This window comes from Chelonia mydas, chromosome 7 (assembly GCF_015237465.2).
Source record: "Chelonia mydas isolate rCheMyd1 chromosome 7, rCheMyd1.pri.v2, whole genome shotgun sequence".
In the NCBI taxonomy this organism is placed as follows: Eukaryota; Metazoa; Chordata; order Testudines; family Cheloniidae; genus Chelonia; species Chelonia mydas.
In genome coordinates this window covers 7164050-7189411 of record NC_057853.1, presented here as the reverse complement: position 1 = coordinate 7189411, position 25362 = coordinate 7164050, and the positions used below count along the sequence as shown (strand labels likewise).

Here is a 25362-nt window from a genome sequence, read left to right as displayed (position 1 = left end):
TTGAATTATTATTATTTATTATACGCATTGCGGTAATGGTGGCATTCTGAGCAGTGTACTATCCTTACTTTCTAACAGGCTCTTCACAACCTTTAGCAAATGCTTCAGAGCACAGCAAGCTTAACTTAAAAGCTTCACCTTCAGAAGACTCCGTGAGGCAGCTAAAAGGGACTCCTGAAATTTCACCAACATCACTGGATATACAGGGTGAGGCCGAAGCTAAACAAACTCTTCTTTCCAATGGATACCTACCCAAATTACAGGACTCCACTCATGAGTTTAAGGCACCCATAAGATCAATGGACTGAGAGGGGAAAAACTGCCGTGTGCAAATGAACAAACCTACTATTGACCTTAATTTTTTGCACAGAATACCTAGGCTACTTACTTCTACCTCAACTCTTGAACTGACAGCCTCTCCAAGGAAAAGGAAAACAAATGAGGTATGAGAAACAAGCTTGTGTGGGGAACAAATACCTACTCGAGCGTCACCGGTCTGTACATAGTTTAAAACTTCAATGAGAAGTATTACTAGTTCAAAAGTTAACTTGCATATGAAGCACATAAATGCAAGGGACAGTTGTGTAGAGAAAAGAAAAGTATTTGATACAGTTGTACATAAGAGTTTTCATATTATATATAAATATATATATATATATATATATATATCTTTTACAGAGGCTATTTTAATCTTTAGTGCATGGAAAACTGAGTGAAACTTTACAAACTTTTGGCAATATTGTTTTCAGTATCAGGTTGCTGTTAAATTTTTCAAGAGAGAGAATTCTGGTGCCTTAATGCATAAGCAGACCTTTAAAAACCCAGGCTGTTTCAAAGGAATTGTCAAGCTTTGCTATGGAAATTCCTTTAGATCAAGCATTGGTTGGGTTATTTAGCACAAATCCCCTCCCCCTGGAAATTGATTGCACTTAGCAGGTTTAAACTGAGATCTTAAATTATTTCCAAGAAACGCTAAATGGAGCGTAGAGGGAGAGCCAAGCAATTACCACGAAAGAAAAAGTAATACATAGCAACCTTTTTTTTTCTTTATGGAAGAACTTAAATTCATTCCCTTTCCGAATTGCCCTGAAGAGCTAAAGGTTAAATATTAGCTGGGATAGTCCGTCTGCCAGTTCAGCAGAGCAGCACAGAGGCATAAAGTTGAATTAAACTACTGTGCACACTTGCAAAAAGGAAAGCTAAAATCATTGCTAACAACAAAAATACATGCAGTAGGGGGTGGGTTTGTTTTTTCTTTTTGCACCTGTCACAAACTTAATGGCCTCTTACCATTGTAACTATAGCAGTAAAGTTAAAGCGGTACTTCCCTTCCCAGTGTGAATGCCGTCATCCTGCTCTAAAGGTAATTATGTGAACACAGCTTATTCCTGTATGGAAAGGGAAGTAAGTCACATGAGTATCAGACAACTTTATAGAAGTATAACTGCATCCGTAGTGGGCTTGTAGCTGTATTATTGTCCCAGTAATAAAAATCACACCCCTAATTTACCATTATACAGGCTGTGTGCAGACTACGCCTGAGACACATGACCCATTTTCCCTGTGGCACTGTATTAAGTCGTCTCTTTGCAGCACATAGATCCCCTGAGCGGCAGCACGCCACGTCGGTGTGCATGCACAGACAGTAATGGCTACCGCCTTGTCTGTGAACGTTGACCTCAGGTCCATGATTACCCCTTCGTGCCGCAGTTCCGAGCTAGTCGGAAATATACGGATTTAGAAGCAAGAGTATATGTTGGTAGGTGGCCTTACTGGTTTAAAGGGACGAGTGCTACGTTAGTGCAGGGTCTTTAAGTTCATCCATGAATTTAAAAAAAACAAACCAACTGGTCAAATGGCTCTGTCATTTATAACTTCAGTCTGAAGCTTTTTATTTTTAGAATGGCTGCTTCTGTTGGTACCTGTGGATGGATGGGTTGGTTTGTTTTCAGTTCTGCTAATACAAGTTTACTAGACTTTGGTGATGACTACTCCGGGGAAAGGTTGGTTGTTTTCTCTTTGTTTTTTTCTTTTTCTTAGAAGCAACTAAAGGCCAGTTTCATCAGAGCAGGGTCTGGTGGAAATCCTGCTCACATCACTACGGTAGCTCACAGCAGGTGTCAGAAGTCAGGGCAGTGAGACCTTATCAAGGCCTTGATTCAGAAAAGCAGCTGTGTTCCGAACAATACTAAAGACCTATTACTTTTCTAAATGAGGGCCCAAGAGACCCACCCATATTATCCCAAGCTCCACTTTCATTAAAAGACTGCCACCCTTAATAATCTGATTTCTCAGTCCTTTGAGTGGTAGCCTAAAACACATTTCACTGTAAATTATCACTGACCCTGGCTTTTATGAAGCAAGGCATAATTTAGCCAGCTACCTTTCTAGACCAGTTTCTAACTGTAGACACATTTGCACTTTGTGGCAGGTGACTAATTATGTTGAGTGCCAACTTTTAACTCTTCAGCAAATCAAAAGTGAAAGAGATGGACGATAGTAAATAAATAAACCAACATGTATTTGTCCCATGAACTGAGAAAAATATGCTTTAGAACTAACTCTGAAAGTGAAAACAACAGTGGGATGTGAGTGGGACATACACAAGGAAGATGCGAATGACTTAATTGACCAATTTTGCTGGCAGAAATGTCATCACCGTTGCAAATATTAAGCACATTTGCCACATTAACATTTGAAAATAATGTATTTTTAATAACGTTAACTGTTTCATGTTACTTCCACTAAATATGTGAATCTGCTGCTTCTGAGAGGCAATGTGAAAGAGGAAGTATTACTTTTGTGTACAAAGTTATTTATTAGAAAATTTGGTACAATATTGTATGTTGAAAAAACCGTTAAATATTGAAGTGTCTAACAAATGGCATTGAAGTGTCTTTAATAAAGGTTCATTTATAATATTACAGCTTTTTTGTTGGGAGTGAGCTTTTCAGAGTTTCAGCTGAAAAAAATAAAACCCAAGCAGTTGCTTACATGCGTCTCTGTTTCTAATGAAAATGTGTTAACAATATCGGGACGTAACCATTTCAAAACACCCATTTGTCAAATTGCATTCAATAGACAGAGAATTCTGTAGGGTAAACCAACACTGGGTACTGGAAATATGACCCTGGAGTGGTAAAGTTGGGAACTGTAGCTGAGATACACAGTGAAGAATTCATATGAAGTAAATTTCTAATATAAAAAATATCAGTTGCCTACACGTCTCCATTGGAGCCAAAGCCAGATGGACTACATTTTTGAACACCTTCAACCTTCCTTAGTCCCACTCGTAACACCATCACTACCTATTACGGAGGCTTCAGTTTCAGAGTTAAGGATGAGCTTAATTTTCCATTTCAAGCAAGTATTCAATCTTTGGTGTGTGTGGTTTGGGTTTGGTTTTTTTAAGTGTAGCCTCTCCAAAAATACAGCTCTTTGAAATGAGAGTGTTCTCTGAAAATATAAAATAAAAATGTTGTATTTAAGGAATTTAATGTCTAGTGTCAGACAACTTTTTTTTGGCCCTCAATTATGGAATGACACAAACTTTTCAAACTTTACATACAGTTAAATCGCAATTATATCTTGTGCACAGGCTGTCATTGAAGACCTTTTTTGTTTTTTAAGGCTGAATGGTCTCTTTCCCCATTATTCATCACTGAAAGTTTCTCCTTCGGCAGGGTGTGATGAATAGTATTCTACTAGAGAGAATTCTACCAAGGCCTCCTCTCTCCTCCCTCATAGCTGCCATATCCAACTGTGCCCAAGCCACAGATGGCCTCCGTTTGGTACCTTGGGGACTGACTTTGATTCCGGTGGCTCACTGTACAGAGCCAGCCAGTCACTGAAAGAAGCGTTGGGCCACTAGGTGGGATGCTGTCCTAGAAAGTCTGTTGCGTGGTAAACGGCGTATACCGCATGCTGCACCCCTTCGTTGCGGCTTACCTGCAGAGTAAGTAGCCTCCATATCAGCCCCGCTCCATTCTTCCACGCAGCGCAGGGTCGCATCAGAAACGCTGAGATCGACCCTCAGAAACCAGGGGCCGCAGCAGCATGATCAGTGGGATGTCAGGGGAAAGAGCTGGACCTGCCTCGGGGCACACAGCAGCACCAGTGGATTTTCATGTGCCTTCATCGTAGACTGTGGTCCACAGCAAGAACCGTGGGGAGAAGGAAGAGAGACCGGCCGGCCAGTGGAGAGGTTCCTCCATTGTGAAAGCACTTTCAAGTTTCCATTGGATCCAGTGCGAGAGACAGGCACACAGCAGGAGGGACAATATATGAAGAAATTGTGGTCCAGATTTTTAAAGACTTTCGAACTCCTTCGTGCATGGATTGTAACTACGGTTAGTACAAGGCATCACTACAGAGCAGCGTTAAGCATCTTTGTGTAGCCAGACCTTAACCTGTTCGGATATCTTGTATAGTTAATCTTAACTCTGAATTGCCTGGGTTTTGAGTGCTTGGTTTTGGGATAGGCACCACAGCCTTGCCATGTATTTCACTCTAAATGACTGTTATACTCACTCTGTATATTTTAACATCGTCTTGGGCTGGGCCTATGAAAGAGGCACGTGTGACCATTGTCATTACAGAAGTCTAGACTTCCATCCTTCATTTTGTTTGCAGTAAAATATGTATAAGAAAAGGCTGATTCCAGAACTGATGTTTCAAAAGCACAAAACATGGACCCAAGAGAAATTTGAGTCCTGTTCCGATAATAACTCCTCCAATATCCGCCTACTTGTTGAAAAGCAAACAAAACACAGGCCCATAAAGAGCTTTGAGCCGGTAGCTAGCTTTTCCGAATGAATTCTAAATCCTCTCCCCTCCCCCCCCCCCCCCCCCAAAAAAAAAAAAGATCAACGGTACAATGCAGAAAAGTACATTGTGTAATGTCATTAACTAGATTGCACTCACAGGTTGGGCTACAAGAGGCTTGGAGTATTGTTACAGCATCACGGCAGCTAGTGCAATCAGCCAGCCAATTTGGGACTAAAATCTCCCTAGGGATGAGTGTGGGCAATGATGGGTAGAAATTCCAGTTTTAAGAATTCGTCCCTTTTGCTCTGCAAGTTTTCCTACTGTTCTCTGAGCAAGTGCTAAACTTCAGTATCCTGCATAAAGGCAGCCAGTTTCTCTGAACCCGCACAGTTAACTAGCAGTCACTAAAGATCCAGCACCATGTATTTGCTTAACAGTGACGGGGTTTTCTTCGGGGGAAAAAACACTATTCTGTAGCATGTGCCCTGGAAAAGAGACTAGGGATTTGTTCCAGGAGGAAGAACCTGAAAATTAATACAAAATTAAATGAGATTCTACAGAAGTAGTGTTAGCTCTGGAGTACTGGCAGTTTTCTTCTTCTTACCAAAATGTCCTGTTGTTTCAATCAGACACTGTGTATTCCCTTCCTGGTCTAAAACCTTTATATAATGTTGCTGTGCAGTTTCACAGCTGCGGCCTTACCTCCCCAGAGCTGGTTGCATTAGACACAAGTGTACATTATACAGCAGGAATGGAGAATTTGTGCTGGACTCCCACCATTCTTGCTAGTGTAGGTGTAACTGCTGAACACAGCAAAATCCTCCACATCAAACCCTCACACCCTGCCTCAATTTTTCCACTTGTCTCGGCTGTTATCAGTGCAGCAAAAAACAGAAATCAGACTCCCTGGTTTGAGAGATTTCTCTGCAAGAAATCTGAGGAGGTTCAACAAGGACAAGTGCAGAGTCCTGCACTTAGGACGGGGAAGAATCCCATGCACCGCTACAGACTAGGGCCCGAATAGCTCGGCAGCAGTTCTGCAGAAAAGGACCTAGGGGTGACAGTGGACGAGAAGCTGGATATGAGTCAACAGTGTGCCCTTGTTACCAAGAAGGCCAATGGCATTTTGGGCTGTATAAGTAGGGGCATAGCCAGCAGATCAAGGGACGTGATCGTTCCCCTCTATTCGACATTGGTGAGGCCTCATCTGGAGTACTGTGTCCAGTTTTGGGCCCCACACTACAAGAAGGATGTGGAAAAATGGGAAAACGTCCAGCGGAGGGCAACAAAAATGGTTAGGGGACTGGAACACATGACTTATGAGGAGAGGCTGAGGGAACTGGGATTGTTTAGTCTGCGGAAGAGAAGAATGAGGGGGGATGTGATAGCTGCTTTCAACTACCTGAAAGGGGGTTCCAAAGAGGATGGATCTAGACTGTTCTCAGTGGTAGCAGATGACAGAACGAGGAATAATGGTCTCAAGTTGCAGTGGGGGAGGTTTAGGTTGGATATTAGGAAAAGCTTTTTCACTAGGAGGGTGGTGAAACACTGGAATGCGTTATTACCTAGGGAGGTGGTGGAATCTCCTTCCTTAGAAGTTTTTAAGGTCAGGCTTGACAAAAGCCCTGGCTGGGATGATTTAGTTGGGGATTGGTCCTGCTTTGAGCAGGGGGTTGGACTAGATGACCTCCTGAGGTCCCTTCCAACCCTGAGATTCTATGATACAGACCAAGCTGCTGGTGTTACTGCATAGCTTAATTTGGCTCTGTATTAGCTCTATTAATTAAATTTGTATATATTTTATTAGGATGCCAGGCCTTAGTGCTTCTACAAAACCTTATTGTGGAAGTGCCTTCATTCAACTGAACGGTAGTTTCAGGTTCTTAGTTACACCTCTAAAGAGCTATATTAAGCCAAGAGGGTGCTGTAAATTTGGCAGGGTTTTTTTTTTTTTTTTTTTTAAATTTTCAAAATCTTGGACTTTCAGCTCAATTAAAATTATCAACAGAAATAGTGGTTTTTTGCCAAGCAGTTAATATTTGCTTTTTGGCCCTGCACATATTTTAACTAAAGCATCTTTATGCTAAAGGAAGAATTTAAGTAGAGTCTGAGAACATGCTACCATCACCCATCAGAACTATATGCTCAATCTGCCATTTCATTAAGGAGAAGAACCTATTTGTTTCTATTTGTCACTTGCATTCTGCAGCCAGACCTCTCCTGTTCTGTGCTTCACTACTACAAATCCAGATCTACCTCAGCTTTTGAGAGGCAAAGAAAGAAAAAAAAGGCAAGAGCTGCATTTCTTTTCATAGGCAATATTGTTGGACTGGCTACCTGTAAAATAATACAGCATTGTACTTTTACTGGAGAAATCTGAATCTAATTAAAAAAAAAACAACCCACACTGGTTACCAAGTAACAGTGCTTGCTATGCACTTGCAGGTATAAACGGTGGGATAAACTTTCAAAATATGGCTCAAATCGGAAATAAACGGGTATTATTTTTTCCCAGAAGCCTCCCAACTAAGAATACTTTCTGCGGTCTTTAAACGCCTGCTGATTGCAGCTATGTAAACTCTTCCCCTGAACTAAAAACAGCCCCGATGCTGAGGATCAGGTGTCTCTAAATAATGAAAGTTCATTTTATTCCATTTTTGCTGCTCAAACCATGTTCTTTTGGTTTATAAAAATGTTTTCCTTGCATGAGTTCTGATAATGCTGTTTGCAGCTGCTGTAATTAGCTGTTTACCCCCACACGTTACTTTTTTGGCACAAGCCTCTCTATGACTTCACTGCTTTCCATGCTGGGAAATTTTAAGGTAGGGAAATTGGATTATTTAAGGACCTTTTTTTATTGTGAAAATACGAGTTTAGGCTGTTGACCAGCTCCTCAGCCATATAAAGAAGCCTGAGAAGGAGCATTCGTACTTTTAGGAGTATATTCTTTCTAGAGAACAGCAGAGCTTTGGCTCTTTGCTCTGATTCACAGGAACCTCCATTCGAAGTCAGAGCAGCAAGCGGCGAGTTTTGTCATATGTCCCAAGAAAGATGAATCCTCCCAGACTGATCGCTGTCATTCGAGGGACAACACCTGCAAACAATCTGAAAGAGAAGAGGAAAAAATGCTTCCTATGTTGTCATGGACTAGCAATGAGCAGATGTTACATTTTTAGTCACTCCACAGACAACCTTCTAGTAGGGCTACATACACAAACTTTATCTTGCTGATTACTTGAGTGCGTTCATGCAGAACTACCTCCTATCTAAGGTACTTATATAGCCTCTATTACTGTTGTATCTGAACACCTTACAGTCTTTAATACAGTCATCAACAACCCTGTGAGGTGGGATCCCCATTTTGCAAACGGAGAAACCGACGAAGTGAGAGTAAAGGCTTGTCTACACTGTGCTGAAATGCAGTGGAAGGGTTTGGGAAATGCAGAATGCGAAGAGATGCACTCTAACTGCCCTGCGTGGACAGTGCTGGCGCAAGCTTAAAGGTACGTCATTCACGTTAACATGGTCCTGTTTGAAAAAGAGGACGAGTTAATGTGCACTGGGTACCTTTTAGTTCACGCCAGCCACACGGGGCAGTCACAGCACAACCCTTCGTGCTCCACAGTTCACGTCCCCATAGTCTGCACTGCGGCACCCATAGCCTAGGATCTAGACCCTCAAACATATTTAGGTGCTTAACTTCCATTGAGAATCTGGGCCTAAAAGACTTGCCAAAGTTCACACAGGGCAGGCAACTGCACCCAGGTCACCTTGTTTCCAGGCTAGCACCCTGACCACTGGACCATCCTCTCTCTCTACTTCCTTCACCCACACAAATAATCAGATTTCAGGCAGTTACCACCCTGTAATTCAGTGTTTTATAAAAAGAGGCGAGAACAATCAAATGCCAGATCCAGGCTTGTCAACAGTATCTGTGCTGGTCTCAGTGAAAGCAGAAATGAAGCGAACAGCAGCACTAGCAGTGGACTGGCTTAGACAATGATTGGGAGAACTAGTAATAAACTAGCAACAGTCCCTGCAAAGTAACAAAACCATGAATGGTTCAGAACTACCCACTCTGTCTATTAGAAGCAGTCGAGCCAAACCACAGTAAAGGCTAGGTGGGAAGGGGTGCCTGGACCACAGCTAGCAAACCACTTTGCTACACACTGAGCAGTGTCACTCCTTCAGCATTTGATTTCAAAAACTGTACCAAGGTAGAGCAGCAGCAGGAAGCCCAATCAGAACACGCCCCGATAACATGGCCAAAGTAGTTATGCCTGCTCCTCCAGCCCGTCTGTAACGGGAGCAGCCCTCGGAAGTGCATGGGAGTTCAGTATCAAGGACTTTATGAACCTCGGGATTGACCGCTGTACACATGGGCCATGGGCCCTGCTGCACTGTATGTCAGATTTTAAATGTTGGGCAGTTTAAGGCCTATGTACCTTTAACCCACTCTTCAGCATTTAAGGACAAAGAATGGGTGATCTTGCCCACCTCACAGTGCATGATGTAAAAGTGCACAGAGGTGGATTAAAGACAGAGATTCTGCTGTCCCTGGCTTCTGTGGCCTGGCCTGCCCAGTAACGTTACTCTAACGGAGTCAGAGTTTCAACTATGTAGCTTTTACACCAGTGTAATACTGTGTTAGGCCTGGGGCATGTGAGATCATCTGGAAGCAGTGCATATTCCCAGAGCAATTCAGGGACCCGTTCTCTCTTAAGCCTCACTGCTAGTCAGACACTGTGCTTGGTAAGCCTCCAACTGCACTTGCGTTGGTTTTTGTGATAATGATCTGTGCTCTGGGGCCTGGAGCATACAGGCAGATGGAAACATTTTATGGCTGCACTAGACAGCCATTGGGGCTATTACCATAATTATAGCTTTGAAACAGAGTAATTTGTACGAGGCAAATACTGACAGAGCACTCAAAGGGTAAATCCTGTGGTACAGCATTGTTCTCCAGCTACACGCCATCCTTCTCCTGTGGAATTACACCAGCCTATGACTGAAGCACTGCAGACAGTCCGTCACAGCCCCAGCTCTTAAATAAGCAAGGCTGGAAGCTGCATCTCTGGCCTCCTCTTCTCGCATCCCACTCAGTTCCACCAATGATGCTGGCCTCAGCATCCTAGTGATCTCCTTCTGCTCTCACGTATCCGCCATTAACCATGTGGCAGTCCCAGGCCTGGCTTACCAAGCTACCAGCTTTTCCTTCGTTGCATTGAGGGAGACCAGCTGGTCATCTGGCTACGGCACCGCACTGACTCTGGAGATCTGGGTTCTCTTCCCAGCCCTGTCCCAGACTGGCCCATCAGTTACTCAGCTAACCTGTCTGCCCCACTTCCCCTTCTGCAAATGGGAAAATCACGCTCACTTTCTTTCATGCTTTGTCTATTTAGACTGCTAACTCTTCCGGGCAGGGACTGTCTCTCACTATGGGTTTGTACAGCAGGGCCCTGATCTTGGTTGGCAACTCTAGTCACTACTATAACACAATGACAACAAAAGATTGGGCCTAGATTAGTGGGTCTAGATCAAAGCTGAGCATTTTAACTACAAAGATATCCAGGTGCAATTGGTTCGGATGCACTTTCCCCATCTGCGTTTTGAACTGGTTAGGAGAAAACACAAAAGCAGAAATCAGATTCGGGATGCTCGTGATTTTCCAAAACCCCATTATCCAAACCTCTGCATTAGTCGAGGCCCCAGCCTGGAAGACAAGAGAGGGTTTGGGTTATGCAGAGGTTTGGATAGTGGGACAGAGCCTCGGGGCAGCGAGAGACACACCCAACTCCTGCAGGCATAAGGTGCAGGGAAGGCTGCAGTCACGGCAGAGCAGAGTCCTGGACAGGGGTCTGTGTGTCTCTCTCTCTGCTGTACCAGGACCACAGCCGCCCACCTGCACCTTGCACCTACAATAACCAGGACAGGGTCAAAGGAGCGAGGGAGTGGAGCGGAGCCGAGCCGTGACACAGGAGCTGCAGAGGGCACCCTGCCCTGCCACTCCTTCCCTCTCAACCGAATACAATCTGCGTCCCTAGGATCACCGGGAGTACCCTGTCTGATTTCCAAAGCGAATCACCACCAGCTGTACTTTATAATGCCTATGTGCTCTGGGTGTGTTCTCTGATCCCATGCAGCCTGCCACCCCCAACTTACAGTACCTAATGCTTCTATTGTTCAAATTCCAATTATTCTCATATTTTCCATTTTGAATGCAACTCTTCCCCAGTGTTTTTCCAAGCCCTGGAATATTTATTCCCAAAGGCTTGGCTCCTAAAGTCCGGCAGAAGCTTGAGGCAATATTTTGGACAGGGATCCTTCTTGCAATATGAAACAAATCCCCATTTCAATAGAAAATACCAGAGGCCGCTGCTTAAAGTAACCCACTGGACAAGTCCCTTTACTCAGCACTACAGGTTAGATCTTTTTGCATTTCTGAAAGCAGAGAATCCTTAAAGGCTGATGTCTATTCTCTATTAACATTTGGGATCCCAGTATTGAAGAGTAGTGCGGTTAGGGCCCAACGCTGGAAGGAGACTGCAACGGGTGCACGTGCACCTATTGGGAAACTTCACTTAGCAGTCAAAATAGGGAGCTATGACCCCTGGCTTGTGGCCCCTACTGTGCGACCATCTAGGAATGCAAGCTCAGGTGACTCTTTCCACTTCACTCTTCCTATGGGAAAAACAACACTTGCTAATCTCCTAGCTGGGTTGTAAGGCGTCATCAATGGCTGTAAAGTGCGACAAGCTCCTTGGAGAAAAGGTGGCGTAAAAGTGCAAGGCGTACGTACAAAAGTCTGCCCTAGTGTGTGCAGCTCAGAAATTGCTCACCTAAACTCCCATTTGCAAGTGCAAATAACTGTGGATACGTGCACATAGTTCCTTTAATCTCACCCTTATTCTAGCCATTGAGAAATATCCATTAATGCAGGCCTCTCTCTCTGTCTCTCTCTCTTTTGGACAGAAAAGGATGTGAATTTGTTGGCATGAAGCACATGGATTTACTAGGTGCAAACAGGAAGTAAGCCCTGCACTGTGGTTTTAATAATGTGGCAAGAGGCAATGCATCTCTCTGCCCCAAAATTCCTTCTCTTCAAATCTGAGATTTAGTAGAGAAGCCATATATTATTTCACATTGCTGCCAGCCAAAAAGTCCAGCGCTTTTATTGGTTTTGATGAATACATTTATAATTGGCAGCAGGCACAGCAGTCTCTGCATTTATTTTTCCCAAGGCTTTCTTCCTTCTCCTCGCAGCTGACACAGTTTGGCCACTTTTGCATTTTTCTGTTCTCAGGATTGCTTATTATTTTGATTTCTATTGGGTGGGCAGCGAGCGCTCGGGAGGGCTGGATCGCCCTTTGGTGCCGGTGGGCGGGCAGCCAGCGCTCAGGAGGGCTGGATCGCCCTTTGGTGCCGGTGGGCGGGCAGCCAGCGCTCGGGAGGGCTGGATCGCCCTTTGGTGCCGGTGGGCGGGCAGCCAGCGCTCGGGAGGGCTGGATCGCCCTTTGGTGCCGGTGGGCGGGCAGCCAGCGCTCGGGAGGGCTGGATCGCCCTTTGGTGCCGGTGGGCGGGCAGCCAGCGCTCGGGAGGGCTGGATCGCCCTTTGGTGCCGGTGGGCGGGCAGCCAGCGCTCGGGAGGGCTGGATCGCCCTTTGGTGCCGGTGGGCGGGCAGCCAGCGCTCGGGAGGGCTGGATCGCCCTTTGGTTCCGGTGGGCGGGCAGCCAGCGCTCGGGAGGGCTGGATCGCCCTTTGGTTCCGGTGGGCGGGCAGCCAGCGCTCGGGAGGGCTGGATCACCCTTTGGATCCGGTGGGCGGGCAGCCAGCGCTCGGGAGGGCTGGATCGCGCTTTGGTTCCGGTGGGCGGGCAGCCAGCGCTCGGGAGGGCTGGATCGCCCTTTGGTGCCGGTGGGCGGGCAGCCAGCGCTCGGGAGGGCTGGATCGCCCTTTGGTTCCAGTGGGCGGGCAGCGAGCTTTCGGGAGGGCTGGATCGCCCTTTGGTTCCGGTGGGCGGGCAGCCAGCGCTCGGGAGGGCTGGATCGCCCTTTGGTTCTGTTGCATCAGTGGCACAATCTGACGACAGACTTTGGTTTCTGGTTGTCTAAATGGGCACTTGTGAAACAGGCTTGAAAGAACACAAATTATGTGCAACAGAAAAGGGGGGGGAGGGGAGATTTAGACGTCGAATAGGAGTTGGGTGCTTAACTGCTATTTGTCCCTTTGAAAATAGATCCCATGGTCCTCTAAGCATACACAGTGCATGGAACCAGCCCACAGACAGGGGACCTTGAAGTGCTAGCTCAATGCATTCTGAGACAATACAAAACCAACAGTCTGTTGTGGGCATAATGGCTGGAATGCTGCCTGGAATAAGTGTCCAGGAACTTCCTGAAATTTGTTTTGAATTATTTTCCAAATGTGTCAAAAGAATATTGAACTTTTACTTGTTGTGTGACCAGAGATCAGGTGTTAAGGAAAATTATCTGTAACTAGACTGGAGAGAATACATCCAGGGTTGCGCGCACACAGCACTGGCTATTGAGTTGATTTCTAAACCCTAAAGCAGCGAAGAGTAGCACTGGCATACAGGCTGATTTAGAAAGGCATGAGAAATGAAGCTAGAGATTTGCATAATGAGTCTTATTGTGGAAGGGGAAAAAACAGCAACACCTACTGCACCAACCGGACCTGCATTTGTCCCCAATGTCTAGTTAATGCTCCATGGGGATTTTGCGCATGTCACTCCAGTAACTACAGACTTAATTAGCTCATAGCCTATATGTATGACAAGAATCCCAGAGGCACAATAACATAACTACCAGCTGAACCGCATACACCCAGTGGGTGCAGGCAGAATCTAGGATTTATAGTTCCAAAACCACAGGCCTCTCGCACATGGACTACATTAGCTATAATTATTTTAGGACTTGTATTCTGTGTAGGCTACAGCTAGCCACTGCTGAATGACTCACTGATTCTCCCACACAAAGAGCACAGCCCAATAGGAACTGACCAGGTATCCATGCAAATCAATACTAATTTACGAGCCTGTGGCATCTTTTGTCCAAGGATCTCAAAACGCTTTACAAACACTAACGAATGCGTCCTCACAACTCCTCCGTACGGCCAGGAAGCATTGTTCCCATTCTTACAGATGGGTAAAGTGAGGCCCAAGGAGGCTAGGTGACTCACCCAGCATCACACAAGTGCCTTCCAAAGCTGAGTGGAAACCCAAGGCCTTCTGCCTTGGGCCTTATACACTAAACCATGATGTGTTCTTATGAGCTAAACATGTCCTGCTGCCACATTGTTGCAACTGATATTCTTGCCTATTTGGTGGCTAATTATTTCGGGAGACAGAGTTGTGCAGAAGGCTGCACACTCCTGAGCTGATCAGACTGATGCTTTGAGCTCTGTTGCTATTCAGATTTTTTTTTAAAAAAATATGAATTTTTACTCGGGAAATCCAAGTGGGTGTTTTGTTATTCTTCAACGCATAACATTTAATCATTCATGTTAGAGTCAGGAAATGCTGCTACCATACACATAATTACACACACATTACATATGTAATTAATGTTATCCAATGAAAATGCTCTGCCAGGGATGTCCTATGTCACCTCAGGCAAGTCCCACATCCTCTCTCTGATAACCTGTTTCCCCATTGATACTATTTGCCTAAGTGACAGGGTCCTGTGAGGCTTAACCTATTCATGTCTGGGACACCTGAGCGACTCACCGAGAGAGGCAAGAGAGGACTGAAGGGTTAGCCCACCAGGGATGTCCTCATTCTATGAAACCTGAGCGAGGCAGGAGAAAGGAAGAACAAGCTGTAGGGTGCACATTTCAAAGCCGCTTCCCTCAGTTTTCCTGCCCTCTGTATTTCAGCACATTTAAGCATTTTTCTGGGGCTCTGAGCCTGTTTCCTGCTGGGTGATGCTGTGTGGATGGACTGGGAGTTGCTGATTTATAGCCTTACACAGCGCCACACGGTGACTGAAATGCAGAATTGCAGCACCCCACGGAGAGGAAGGGAAACACCTGCAAATCCCTGCTTCAGTTTCTTTGCTTTTAGCTTCCTCTGCTTTCTTGTCTGACCTCTAGGGACGGATGGTGTTGGTGTCCCCTCCTCCCGCTAAGCTTTCTGCTGGGGAAAGAGGGCAAAAAGGGGCAGAGGTGACACACAGGGAAAGTTCCTGGGTAACTGTGGAAAGCTGGAGGAGGAGGATTGGCTGGCGCTGTAGGGAGGTGCCTGCACCAGGCTGGCCTGGCTCTCAGGAAGGGGTAACGATTATTATTGGTTAATATTTGTAATGCAGTAGCTCCTAGAGGCTCCATTGTGTTAGGTGCTGTGCACACACGTACCTGAATGATTGCTACTTGGCCTTGTGAACAGCAAGCCAATTCATATTTTTTTACAGCGCATTAAGCACACACACACACACTTATCTGTCTCATAGATAGTCTCTCACAAGAGAGTCCTTACCCAGGTAGCCCTTGTGACCTCCAGACACTGTGCAGGGCAGAGAATACGTTCCCACTGGCATTGCTGGAACCAGCCTGTATCACAAGAACAGAGAGACCGTAATTCAATCAATCACCAGTTGGATTCAGTTATTTATCAAGCTACCTATCCATGTACACTGCGAAACAGAGCAATGGTATTGTCTAGTGGCCCTCATCAAGATCATGGCCCCACTGTGCTAGGCACTGTACGGACACATACTGAGAGACAATCCCTGCCCCAAAGACAATCTAAACAGACAGCACAGACAAAGGAGAAACTAAGGCACAGAGGTGAGACAACTGTCCCAAGGCCCCATAGCATGTCAGTGGCAGGGCTGGGAATAGAACCCAGGTGTCTGGAATCCCAATCGAGTGGACTCCACTGCCTCTCCTGCACCTAATACATGAATCAGACTTTAACACAAATACTTTGGCTAACTTGCATGGTTGCCACGTCATCATTTCAAAGCCCTTAAGACGCTTGCCTGGGAGTTTAGTTTAATAATATATACTCGAGACAATCATTCAGAAAACCTGAGAAAGGCACTGCAGGGCAAACAGTACGGTTACAGGTCATTAAATGACACCTATGGCTCAGCCAACGTAAAATGCTTAATACAAAATGACACAGTTTGGCACCTTTCATCAGAGAACCTCAACTTACCTCTAAGAGGTGAGTGAGTCCCGCCATTCCTTTACAGAGGGGGAAATGCAAACGTAGGGGCAGAGTTCTGAACAAAACCCAGCTCTAACCAACATGCTCTAACCAACAGGCCATGCGCCCTCCCTGTGATACATCTGCTGAATTAGGCTGTACTATATACGAACACACACGCACACAAAGATGCGGAGCACACTCTTTACATAATGTGGTGTGTGTCTATAACGCAGCACCAGTCATCAGATGAGGTGCAAATGGCCAGTGAGAAATAGCTGATTAATCTACTCAGGGACTTGGCTGGTGGAGAGAACTGACCCATATGGGATAACTCTGACTCCATCAGTGCAGCTCCTTAAAGGATAACAATATATCCCAACAGTGTGTACCAGCTGCTTGCATTTTTACCGTCCCACAATCTAGACCTGCTCGGGGCTAGGCGAGATGACACGCTCAGAGGCACACCAACATTAGCACTCCTGCTTTTGCCATCACTGGCAGAGTTGCAGCAATGGTTTGAAATTCTAGGACAGAAAGTCTGGTGTCAAGCCTGCCTATGGAGAACAATGCAAACAATCCCCTGTTGTTTTAAAAACCTCACAGAGGAATTAGTTCCTGCCTGGATTTTTCATTTAGGGAGTTTGACCCTATAAAGAATTTGTCATTAAGACTTCTGCATTAACCACTGGCAGTCTAGATTTCAGCGTATCCCCAGGACAACCCAGCACAAAGCACAGTGACGTCTTAGACGGTTCCTTTGGGAGACATGAGGCGGGAGGTGAAAGAACAAGAACAGTAATTACAGGACAAAGTAAAGAAACACTGTTTTTATCCATCCATGTAACGCACATTCACATCAATTCCTGGCTTAAAGTACAAGAGCAGAAGTCATTAGTGATAGGTGCAGTGCTACATTTCATTTTGTGGCTACCATGCCAAAGTTTTGGCACTGCAGCCCATGCACCTGTCCATTTGCTCAGCGTTCTTCCATTTCTTACCTTTGCCAACATAATTCTTGTCTTTGCTACGTCTAGAGGTGTGGTGATTACAGCTGCAAATCCACCTGAGCATATTAAAATACCAAACACAAGTGAGACATTGTTTGCTGAACATGTATGCCACCCCATTGACTATTCCCACAGCCTGGGCCAAAACCATTTAATTATTAATGCTTACAGCATGGTCCTCGGTTCAAAATCTGGGTATGTTTGCAGTGTCTGTAGATAGAGTTTATTATTTTGCATCTACAGAAAAATCATTATTTAGTATTATTTTTATTATTATTGTTATTTTTACTCTATTATGCTAGCACCCAGGAACCCTTACACTTGGGTTCCCTTGTGCAAGGCGCTGTACATATATATAGTAAGAGACAGTCCCTGACCCAAAGAGCTGATAAGATAAGAAACCAGTTTCCATTTTAAACACCTATATGTTGTAAAGCAAATTAAATTGCTCACTCGTGCACACAGAAAGGAAATAAGCACAGCATATTTTTCCCTGTCTTTTGAGAGTGAAATTCTGACCAGACAGAGAAACTCTACTAGATAGGTAGATATATTATTATTTTGATTTGTCTTACGGTGGCACCTAAGAGCCCCAGCCATGGGTAAGGACTTAATTTTGCTGGGTGCTGCGCAGACTTAGGTAAAGTAGTATGGATGAAAAGGTGCTACGCCCCATAAATAGGCAAATATGGTCATTAATGATGTCCACAAGACACTCAATCTGAATCTCCATATTCAGGGAGATTGGATCTGGAATTATGGTTACGCTGTTAAAGGAAGCAGGTGTCTTGCAGTGGTTGGATGGGCCCTACTGATAATACAGTAGAACCTCAGAGTTACGAACACCAGAGTTACGAACTGATCAGTCAACCACACACCTCATTTGGAACCAGAAGTACACAACCAGGCAGCAGCGGAGACCAAAAAATTAAAATAAAAAGCAAATCCAGGACAGTACAGTGTTAAATGTAAACTACTAAAAAAAAATAAAGGAAGAGCAGCATTTTTATTCTGCGTAGTGAAGTTTCAAAGCTCTATTAAGTCAGCGTTCAGCTGTAACCTTTCGAAAGAACAACCAGAACGTCTGGTTCAGAGTTATGAACATTTCAGAGGCACAAACAACCCTCCTTCCCCAAGCGTTCATAACTCTGAGGTTCCCCTGTAAGCTCTCTTACAATACAGGCAAATGCTACTTCAGAAAGAAACAAAATGGAGTATTCCAACATCTGACAGCCCAATCTGTTTGTTGCTAGGGGGACTCTGCAAAGTGATCCATCATCCAAGCTCTCCCAACTCCCCTCCCTTCCAGGTTAAATATTTTTCCACTACAGAGCGTTTTCTTCTTCTGGCTCCCCTGCCTCCCCCCTCCAGCACCATCGTGACAAGCACCCTCTTCTTTCAATGCATTTTCCCTCTTCCCTGTCCTCGCCACTCTCAGAGCGCATTACTTTCACTCAGAAGGGCTGGCCCAGCTGTGACTTCCTTGATAATAATGCATCCGATGAAGTGAGCTGTAGCTCACGAAAGCTTATCCTCAAATAAATTTGTTAGTCTCTAAGGTGCCACAAGTACTCCTTTTCTTTTTGGTAATAATCAGTCATCAAGGATTGTGCAGGGACAGTGCAACCGGTTTGCTCTGCCCTCCAAAGAGACAACCAGCCTCTAGGAAACTAAGATCCCAGTTCTGATCTCGCTTACATTGGTGTAAATCAGCAGTAATTCCACTGAAGTCAAGGGAGCGACATCATGCTAAAGCTACACAATTGTAGAATTGGATCCTAAAGAACAGACAGGGCCCATCAGCCCTCCCCCACCCCTTCTCTCTCTCTCTCTCACACACACACACACAATTTTAATTCAGCGAGTACAGCCTCTGCCTCTTTCACTATCCCGGGTCTATTCTATTCTGTTCTCTATAGGTTCTTATACTACCCTCATTCACGTATGAGCCTCTTCCAATCCCGCTAAGCAACCCTTCCAACCATTCTCTTTATTGCCCCACTCTAAATTTAACTCTGATCTCTCACTCTTTCTCCCCAGCCACAATATTTGAACTCAAAAGGAGGAGCTCAAAGCTAGAGATGCACCAAAATAAATATTTACTTTTCGTTAACAGTGCAACATTAAGGACAGAAGGGAAGGAAAAGAAAAGAAAAGAAAAGAACAATCTTATTCTCTGGGGTTTGTATAAACCCAGTGCATGGAATAGAGAGAAACTGATCTCATAGGGGTAGCCATGTTAGTCTGTATCAGCAAAAACAACGAGGAGTCCTTGTGGTACCTTATTGATCTTATTTCTCTGGGGGGGGGGGCACGGAACAGGACCTCTTTACATCTGTAAGCTATTGCAAATTTATCCTCTGGCTGGTGTTTTAACTCTGCTCTCTCTTTCTCTCTTCTTCTGAGTTTTCCAATATCAACATCATTCTTCATGTAAAAAGAAGGCCAACTGGCTCTTCGAGTAGCTTTCTATATCAATTGCATGGGAGAAACTTCATATGGCTCATAACGCAACATTCAGTGACAATTAGGTATTTGTTGTCTGGTATGTGTACGGGCAAGCCCATGGTTCTCAAACTGATCAGGGAACTTCAAGCAATAAGTGGATCAAGGTGATCAGCTTCTCCTCACAGTAGGTTGGTTGATCAGTTTTGCTTTGGAGGGGTCTATGCCCCTGTAAGTAGCAGAAAAAGGGATTACATTCAGGAATCCAATATGAAGACCTTAAGCAAATTAGACTATGTGCCAGCCCATTCTTGCTCCATATTAACTTAAGGTCAGACTTCTTTTCCATTCTAAGCCAGTTCTGGACTAAATGACCAACTGGCCTTGAGAGAACAATTTGGTTAGAACCTTTCGTGCTGATGTCAATGCTGTCCTTTTAAAGTAGCTAAAATAATACTCATAAACACTTCCAAATTAACAAAGTCTTTCCTTTACCCACAGAACAGGATTAGTGTAAAACTGTGAAACACAGGGATTTTAGTCCTGCTTGAAGCGCAAATCTCAGGACAGACTATGGAGTCATTACGAACGTCTCCATAATGTTAAATTATTTTTCTCAACTGAGCCTGGCAGTTTCTTAAAGCGTTCTTAGTCCTAACAAAGTTTCTCATTGGCAGTGGTATAAATCTAGGCTGCTACAGCGCCTGGCTTGCCTACAATTTACTCTCGGATACAATGTCTCCAAACTTTCTTATCCAGTGGTTTAATCTAGGCTGAGTAGTTCTCCATTTTCCCAAATGTCTGTTTGGATCTTTTCGGCTTTTTTGCCATTAGCATGTCAATTTCTTCCTTTTCCCACACCAGGAAGTATTTCTTACAGATCTAAGAATTGATTTAGAATGATGACAGCACCAATAATAATGTGCGTCGTGAACACGACATGCAGCAACGGAACAGCTAAACTAAATGCACGTTTGCATATGCTTGACTAGATCTAAAATTTATAGCTGGCCGTGATGGGAGCCATGTTTTATATAAGGCAATGGGTGTGACAAAATCAATTTGCCCCGCCTTTATTCCAAAATGCCAAAGATAATTGTTAGAGTAAGCTCATAAGGTTTATTACTTTCCAAGAACAGTTTCATTGACAGGCTACAGCTAATAAGGTAATGGGCCCATTTGCATTACAACTATAACTGTGTCAGGGGACTTGGTTCCTACCTGGTTGTCCCCTAACCTGGTTTATAAATGGAAGGAAGTTGTAGTGTAGACAGGACCTGACCATTTCAAAGAAGCGCATTTGAAACTGGACTGTCCAAAGCTCCTGGGTTGCAGTAAGGTCCTGGCTGCACCATCACCTTTAAACACTTTGTAACCAGATCAGGCACAACCATGCTGTTACTGGGTCCCCTGTCTCATTTATAAAAAGAAAAGGAGTACTTGTGGCACCTTAGAGACTAACCAATTTATTTGAGCATGAGCTTTCGTGAGCTACAGCTCACTTCATCGGATGCATACTGTGGAAATTGCAGAATATCATTATTATATACACAGACACCATGAAACAATACCTCCTCCCACCCCACTCTCCTGCTGGTAATAGCTTATCTAAAGTGATCATCAAGATGGGCCATTTCCAGCACAAATCCAGGTTTTCTCACCCTCCGCCCCCCCACAGACAAACTCACTCTCTTGCTGACTCTCTCATTTATAGTTGCGGTGTAGAGGGGGGCTGGAGTCTTTGCTTAGCTCGTTAGCATCTAGATTCACCTACAGAGAATGTACACCGACACTGAACACAAAGAGAAGGCTGCTCGCTCATTAATATTTCCAACACAGCGATAAGTAAATCTAACACTGTGAACATGCTTTACATGCTCGCTGAGAACAAATTTCTGCTTCCTGTATCATGTAAAGTTACAGTGACTGCTGTACATTAGGATCATTTGCATACATGCTGTACACACACTAATGTCGAATGACTGGCCTAAACCAAACCCAAAGCTTGCAATCCTCTCTGCAATTCATTTCTCAATGGCAAATATTCCTAAACAGTGGGTGATATTTTCACACCCCCTGGGTTAAGTAAAAGCATTATGGTTAAAAAGGTTAAACATACCCAGGGTTTTTTTTTAGTCTTGAGAAAAGAAGACTGAGGAGGAAATTGATAAGTCTTCCAATATGTTAAGAGCTGTTATGAAGAGGATGGTGATCAACTGTTCTCCAGGTCCACTGAAGGTAGGACAAGAAGTAACCAGCTTAATCTGCAGCCAGGGAGATGTAGGTTAACGATTAGGAAAAACTTTCTAACTATAAGGGTGGTTAAGCTCTGAAATAGGGAGGTTTCCACGGCACTTTGTGGAATCTCCATCACTGGAGGTTTTTAAGAACATCTTAGGTAAATACCTGCCGAGGGTGATCTAGGTATATTTGGCCCTGTCTCAGGGGAAGGGGCTGGATGAGATGACCTCTCGAGGTCCCTTCCAGCCCGACAGATTTCTAGGATTCTGTAATTTCTACAGAGGGAGGTGATTTTCTTTTGTTTAGCAAACATAGAGGCAGGAAACCCCAAAATCCTTGAAACTCCCGTAGGCTAGTCTCCCACTGGCGATTTACTGCCATTCCTCCTTCCCCATGCAGACCAGATCTGGGAGGAAGCAGAACGGAGCAAATTACCGCATAGTACAGTCTGTGCTGTCTCAGGCCCCAGCATTAGGGAAGCAGAGGTAGGACCTGCGATAGCTCTGCCGAACAGTGCATGCATGTGTTGCGGATTCTGGCAGGCACTCCACAAAAACACATCCTGTGGATAGGACAGAGGGCAACTTGTTTTATGCTTCCCCTCCTCTCACCCTGCAACATACCTGGAGGCAACAGTGGGAGCAAACTATGCCCCAAGACACCAGCACGTAGAGTGCAGAGAAGATCCTTGGGCCTGCATTGGAGAGAGAGAGGCCAGCATAAAGGACTCCTGGAATCAAGAGAAAAAGTCCCCAAAGTTCACCAGAAAGTCTGCTGGCCCCTTCAACAAACCAGGATCCAACCAGGCACCCAGTTCTTCATTTTTCATATAGCTGCAGGTGACACCACTGTAACCACCAGGTGCTTCTAAGGACATTATTGGCGAAATTAATTCCTAAATCCCAGATCAGCCCTGTGGGTTAAGCACATGCTTCCTCTGGGCTTAGGTGCAGCATGGACCTTTCATAGATTCACAGGGCTTAAGACCACAAAGGACCATTATGTCACCTACTCTGACCTCCTGTATATCACAGGCCATTAACATTTCACTCAGTCACCCCTGTAGTGAGCCCAGTAACTTGTGCTTGACTAACGCATGTCTTCTAGAAAGGCAGGCAGTCTGGATTTGAAGACATCAAGAGACGAAGAATCTACTACTTTGCTAGAAGAGGCTAGATCTTGGGATTTTCTCCCTGTAAAGACACTTGGACACTGGAATCAAGTCACTTCTAAGATCTGGTCTTCACTACCAACTTATGTCTGGAAAATCCACACCTCTGAGCAAGGCAGCTATACCGACCTAACTCCCAGTGTAGGCAGCGCTATGGCTACTGTCCTGCTGCAGTGCTTTAAGTATAGACAAGCCCTTAGCCTTCTTTTGGGTAAGCTAAACAGACAGAGCTCTTTAAATCTCTTGCTGTACAGCATTTTCTCCAGCCCTTAAATCATCTTTGGTGGCTCTATTTGGCCCCCTCTCTGATTTTTCAACCCCCTTTCTCAAATGTGAACACCAGAGCTGTACACGCTGTCTAGGACTGTTCTCACTAATGCCATGTATAAAGGTAAAAATCACCTCCCTGCTCCAACTCACTCGTCCCCTGTCTATACACCCACAAGTCGCATGAGCCCCTTTTACTGCAGCATCTGACAGGGAGCTCATGCTCAGTTGTTTGTTCACTGTGGCTCCTAAATCCTTTTTACAGTCACCTCATTGCAGGACACAGACTCCCTTCTGTACGTGTGGCCTGCATTCCTTGCTCCTGGATGGATAGCTTTGCATTTGGCTGTTTTAAACGCATTTTGGCTGAATAGAATAGCTTGCCAAGTGATCCAGATCACTCTGCATGACTGCCCTGTCCGATTCACTTACAACTCTGCCAATCTTTGTGTCACCTGCTATTGAGCAGCAGTGGTTTTATATCAACTTCCACATCATTGATGAAAATGCTGAATAGCATCGGGCCTAGCACCTATCTGTGTAGAACTCCACTGGACACACCCACATTCAATGATAATTCCCCATTGACAACTACTTTTTGAGAGCTGTCAACCAGTTCTTAATCTACTCAGTGCATGCCTTATTGACACTGTATAGTGCTACCAGAGTTCTTTGCAGACCGGTGACTCTCATGTACTGGTGAGCAGAGCCATATGGCCTATTAAAGGGAGAATCAAACCAGGACAGAATACAGGAACCTAGGGACAATTTGTCTGATCTGTAATGATTTAATCCGTTTAGATTTGGAGATCTGAGTACCTGCAAAAGGAAGGTCTTGAAATCAGATTTCCTCACTGCCTTTTCTGGTTAAGGAGGCTCTCAGGCCCAGCGTGTAATCTTGTCAGAGTTAATTAGATCAAAAAGGAGAGGACAGCGACCTTCCACTTAACACGTAAAAAGACCTTGTCAGTGCTTCATGATTCACAAGACTCGCTCCTCCACTCTGTCGGTGGCTGTGTCACTACAGTCTATCAATCATTCATGTGCAGCCCCACATATTTTTTTATGGCCTGGAGAAAGAGGGCATATTTAATCAGAGAATTTTTCCGCTGCATTGAAGTGACATTCCGGCTCTTTTGCAGACAGGAACTGCCATATTGGATTAGGTCAGTGACCCAGTTAGCCCAGCACCCACCCTCTGACAGTGGTCACTACCAGATACCGCCAGTTACAACGTTTGGACATAGGTCCCAGGTTGCAAGAAAGCTGCTACTGGACTACGATAAAATAATCTGCCCATAGGAGAATCTTCGTCCTAACCCCCATCAGACCTGCCCTAGAACAGGAGGTTTAGAGTTTGTAGTTTATATTTTGAAAAATTTTACCTTCTCTATTGTAACTATGCACATTCTCATTATCTATACCAGGCTACGTCTATGCTACCACTTACGGTGGCAAAACATATGTCGCTCAAGGGTGTGAATCTTGCACCTCCCTGAGCGACATAAATTATGCCGGCATAAGCGCTAGTGTGTACAGTGCTGTGTCAGCAGAAGAGTTCTCCTGCCGCTCGTTGGGGGTGGTTTAATTATGTCGATGGGAGAGCTCTCTCCCGTCGGCATAGAGCGGCTACACGAGAGATCTTACAGAGGCGCAGCTGCATTGGTACACTAAGCTTTTTAGCGTCGACACAGCCTAATTGTCCAGATTTTTCAGTCCTACCAAGCTCTTGGCCTCTTGCAGCAGTGAGTGCCACAGGTTAAATTCTGTGGTATTTCTTTTGATCAGTTTTAGACTGGTTGGCCTTCCATTTAACTGAGTGTTCTCTTGTTCTTGTGATATGGGAAAGGGAAATAGGAGCTCTGATTTATTTATTTTATTAAGGTACTTCTAGAGCCCCATTAACATAGTATCTAAGGCTCAGACCTTCAGAGGCAGAAGAACAAGTGGATATAAATTCGCCATGAACACATTCAGGCTGGAAATCAGAAAAAGGGTTTCTAACCATCGGAGGGCTGAGGTTCTGGAACAGCCTCCTCATAGGAGGTGCGGGGCAAACAACTTAATTAATTTTAAGAGAGAGCTGGACAAATTTATGACTGCAGTTCTATGCTTGTGATGGTAGCAGGCAGGGCTCACTCCCAATTTACATCTAATGTTCCTAGAAGCTCATGGTTCAGGGTTTCAGTTGGCCACCTGCAGGGGCCAGGAAGGAGCCCCCAATGTAGTCGGGGTGGGTGGGAGAGGGAGGTTGGTCGGTCTCCTTCCTCAGAAGTATCAGAGATGGCCATAG

At 44.8% G+C, this 25362-nt stretch overlaps 2 protein-coding genes across 11 annotated transcripts in view; one reads left to right on the top strand and one right to left on the bottom strand.

Moving 5' to 3' along the window:
* The window catches only part of LRIG1 (leucine rich repeats and immunoglobulin like domains 1), a 126325-nt gene extending 123401 nt beyond the window's left edge, over window positions 1–2924 (top strand). For both annotated transcript variants that reach the window (XM_043550669.1, XM_007061478.4), the window contains exon 19: window positions 79–2924. In XM_043550669.1, coding sequence (XP_043406604.1) covers window positions 79–308 — 230 coding nt within the window. In that variant the 3' untranslated portion in view covers window positions 309–2924. The remainder of the gene's footprint in view (window positions 1–78) is intronic.
* Window positions 2799–25362, bottom strand: part of SLC25A26 (solute carrier family 25 member 26) — a 144275-nt gene continuing 121711 nt past the window's right edge. For 5 of the 9 annotated variants that reach the window (XM_037904419.2, XM_037904420.2, XM_043550672.1 and 2 more), the window contains 3 exons: window positions 16937–17001; window positions 15261–15334; window positions 7604–7872 (listed from right to left, as the gene is read on the bottom strand). In XM_037904419.2, the coding sequence (XP_037760347.1) occupies window positions 7776–7872; window positions 15261–15334; window positions 16937–17001 (236 nt within the window). In that variant the 3' untranslated portion in view covers window positions 7604–7775. Of the gene's footprint in view, window positions 7873–14513; window positions 14575–15260; window positions 15335–16936; window positions 17002–25362 lie in introns of all 9 variants that reach the window. The other 4 variants (XM_037904421.2, XM_043550671.1, XM_037904422.2 and 1 more) reach the window with 2 other exon arrangements.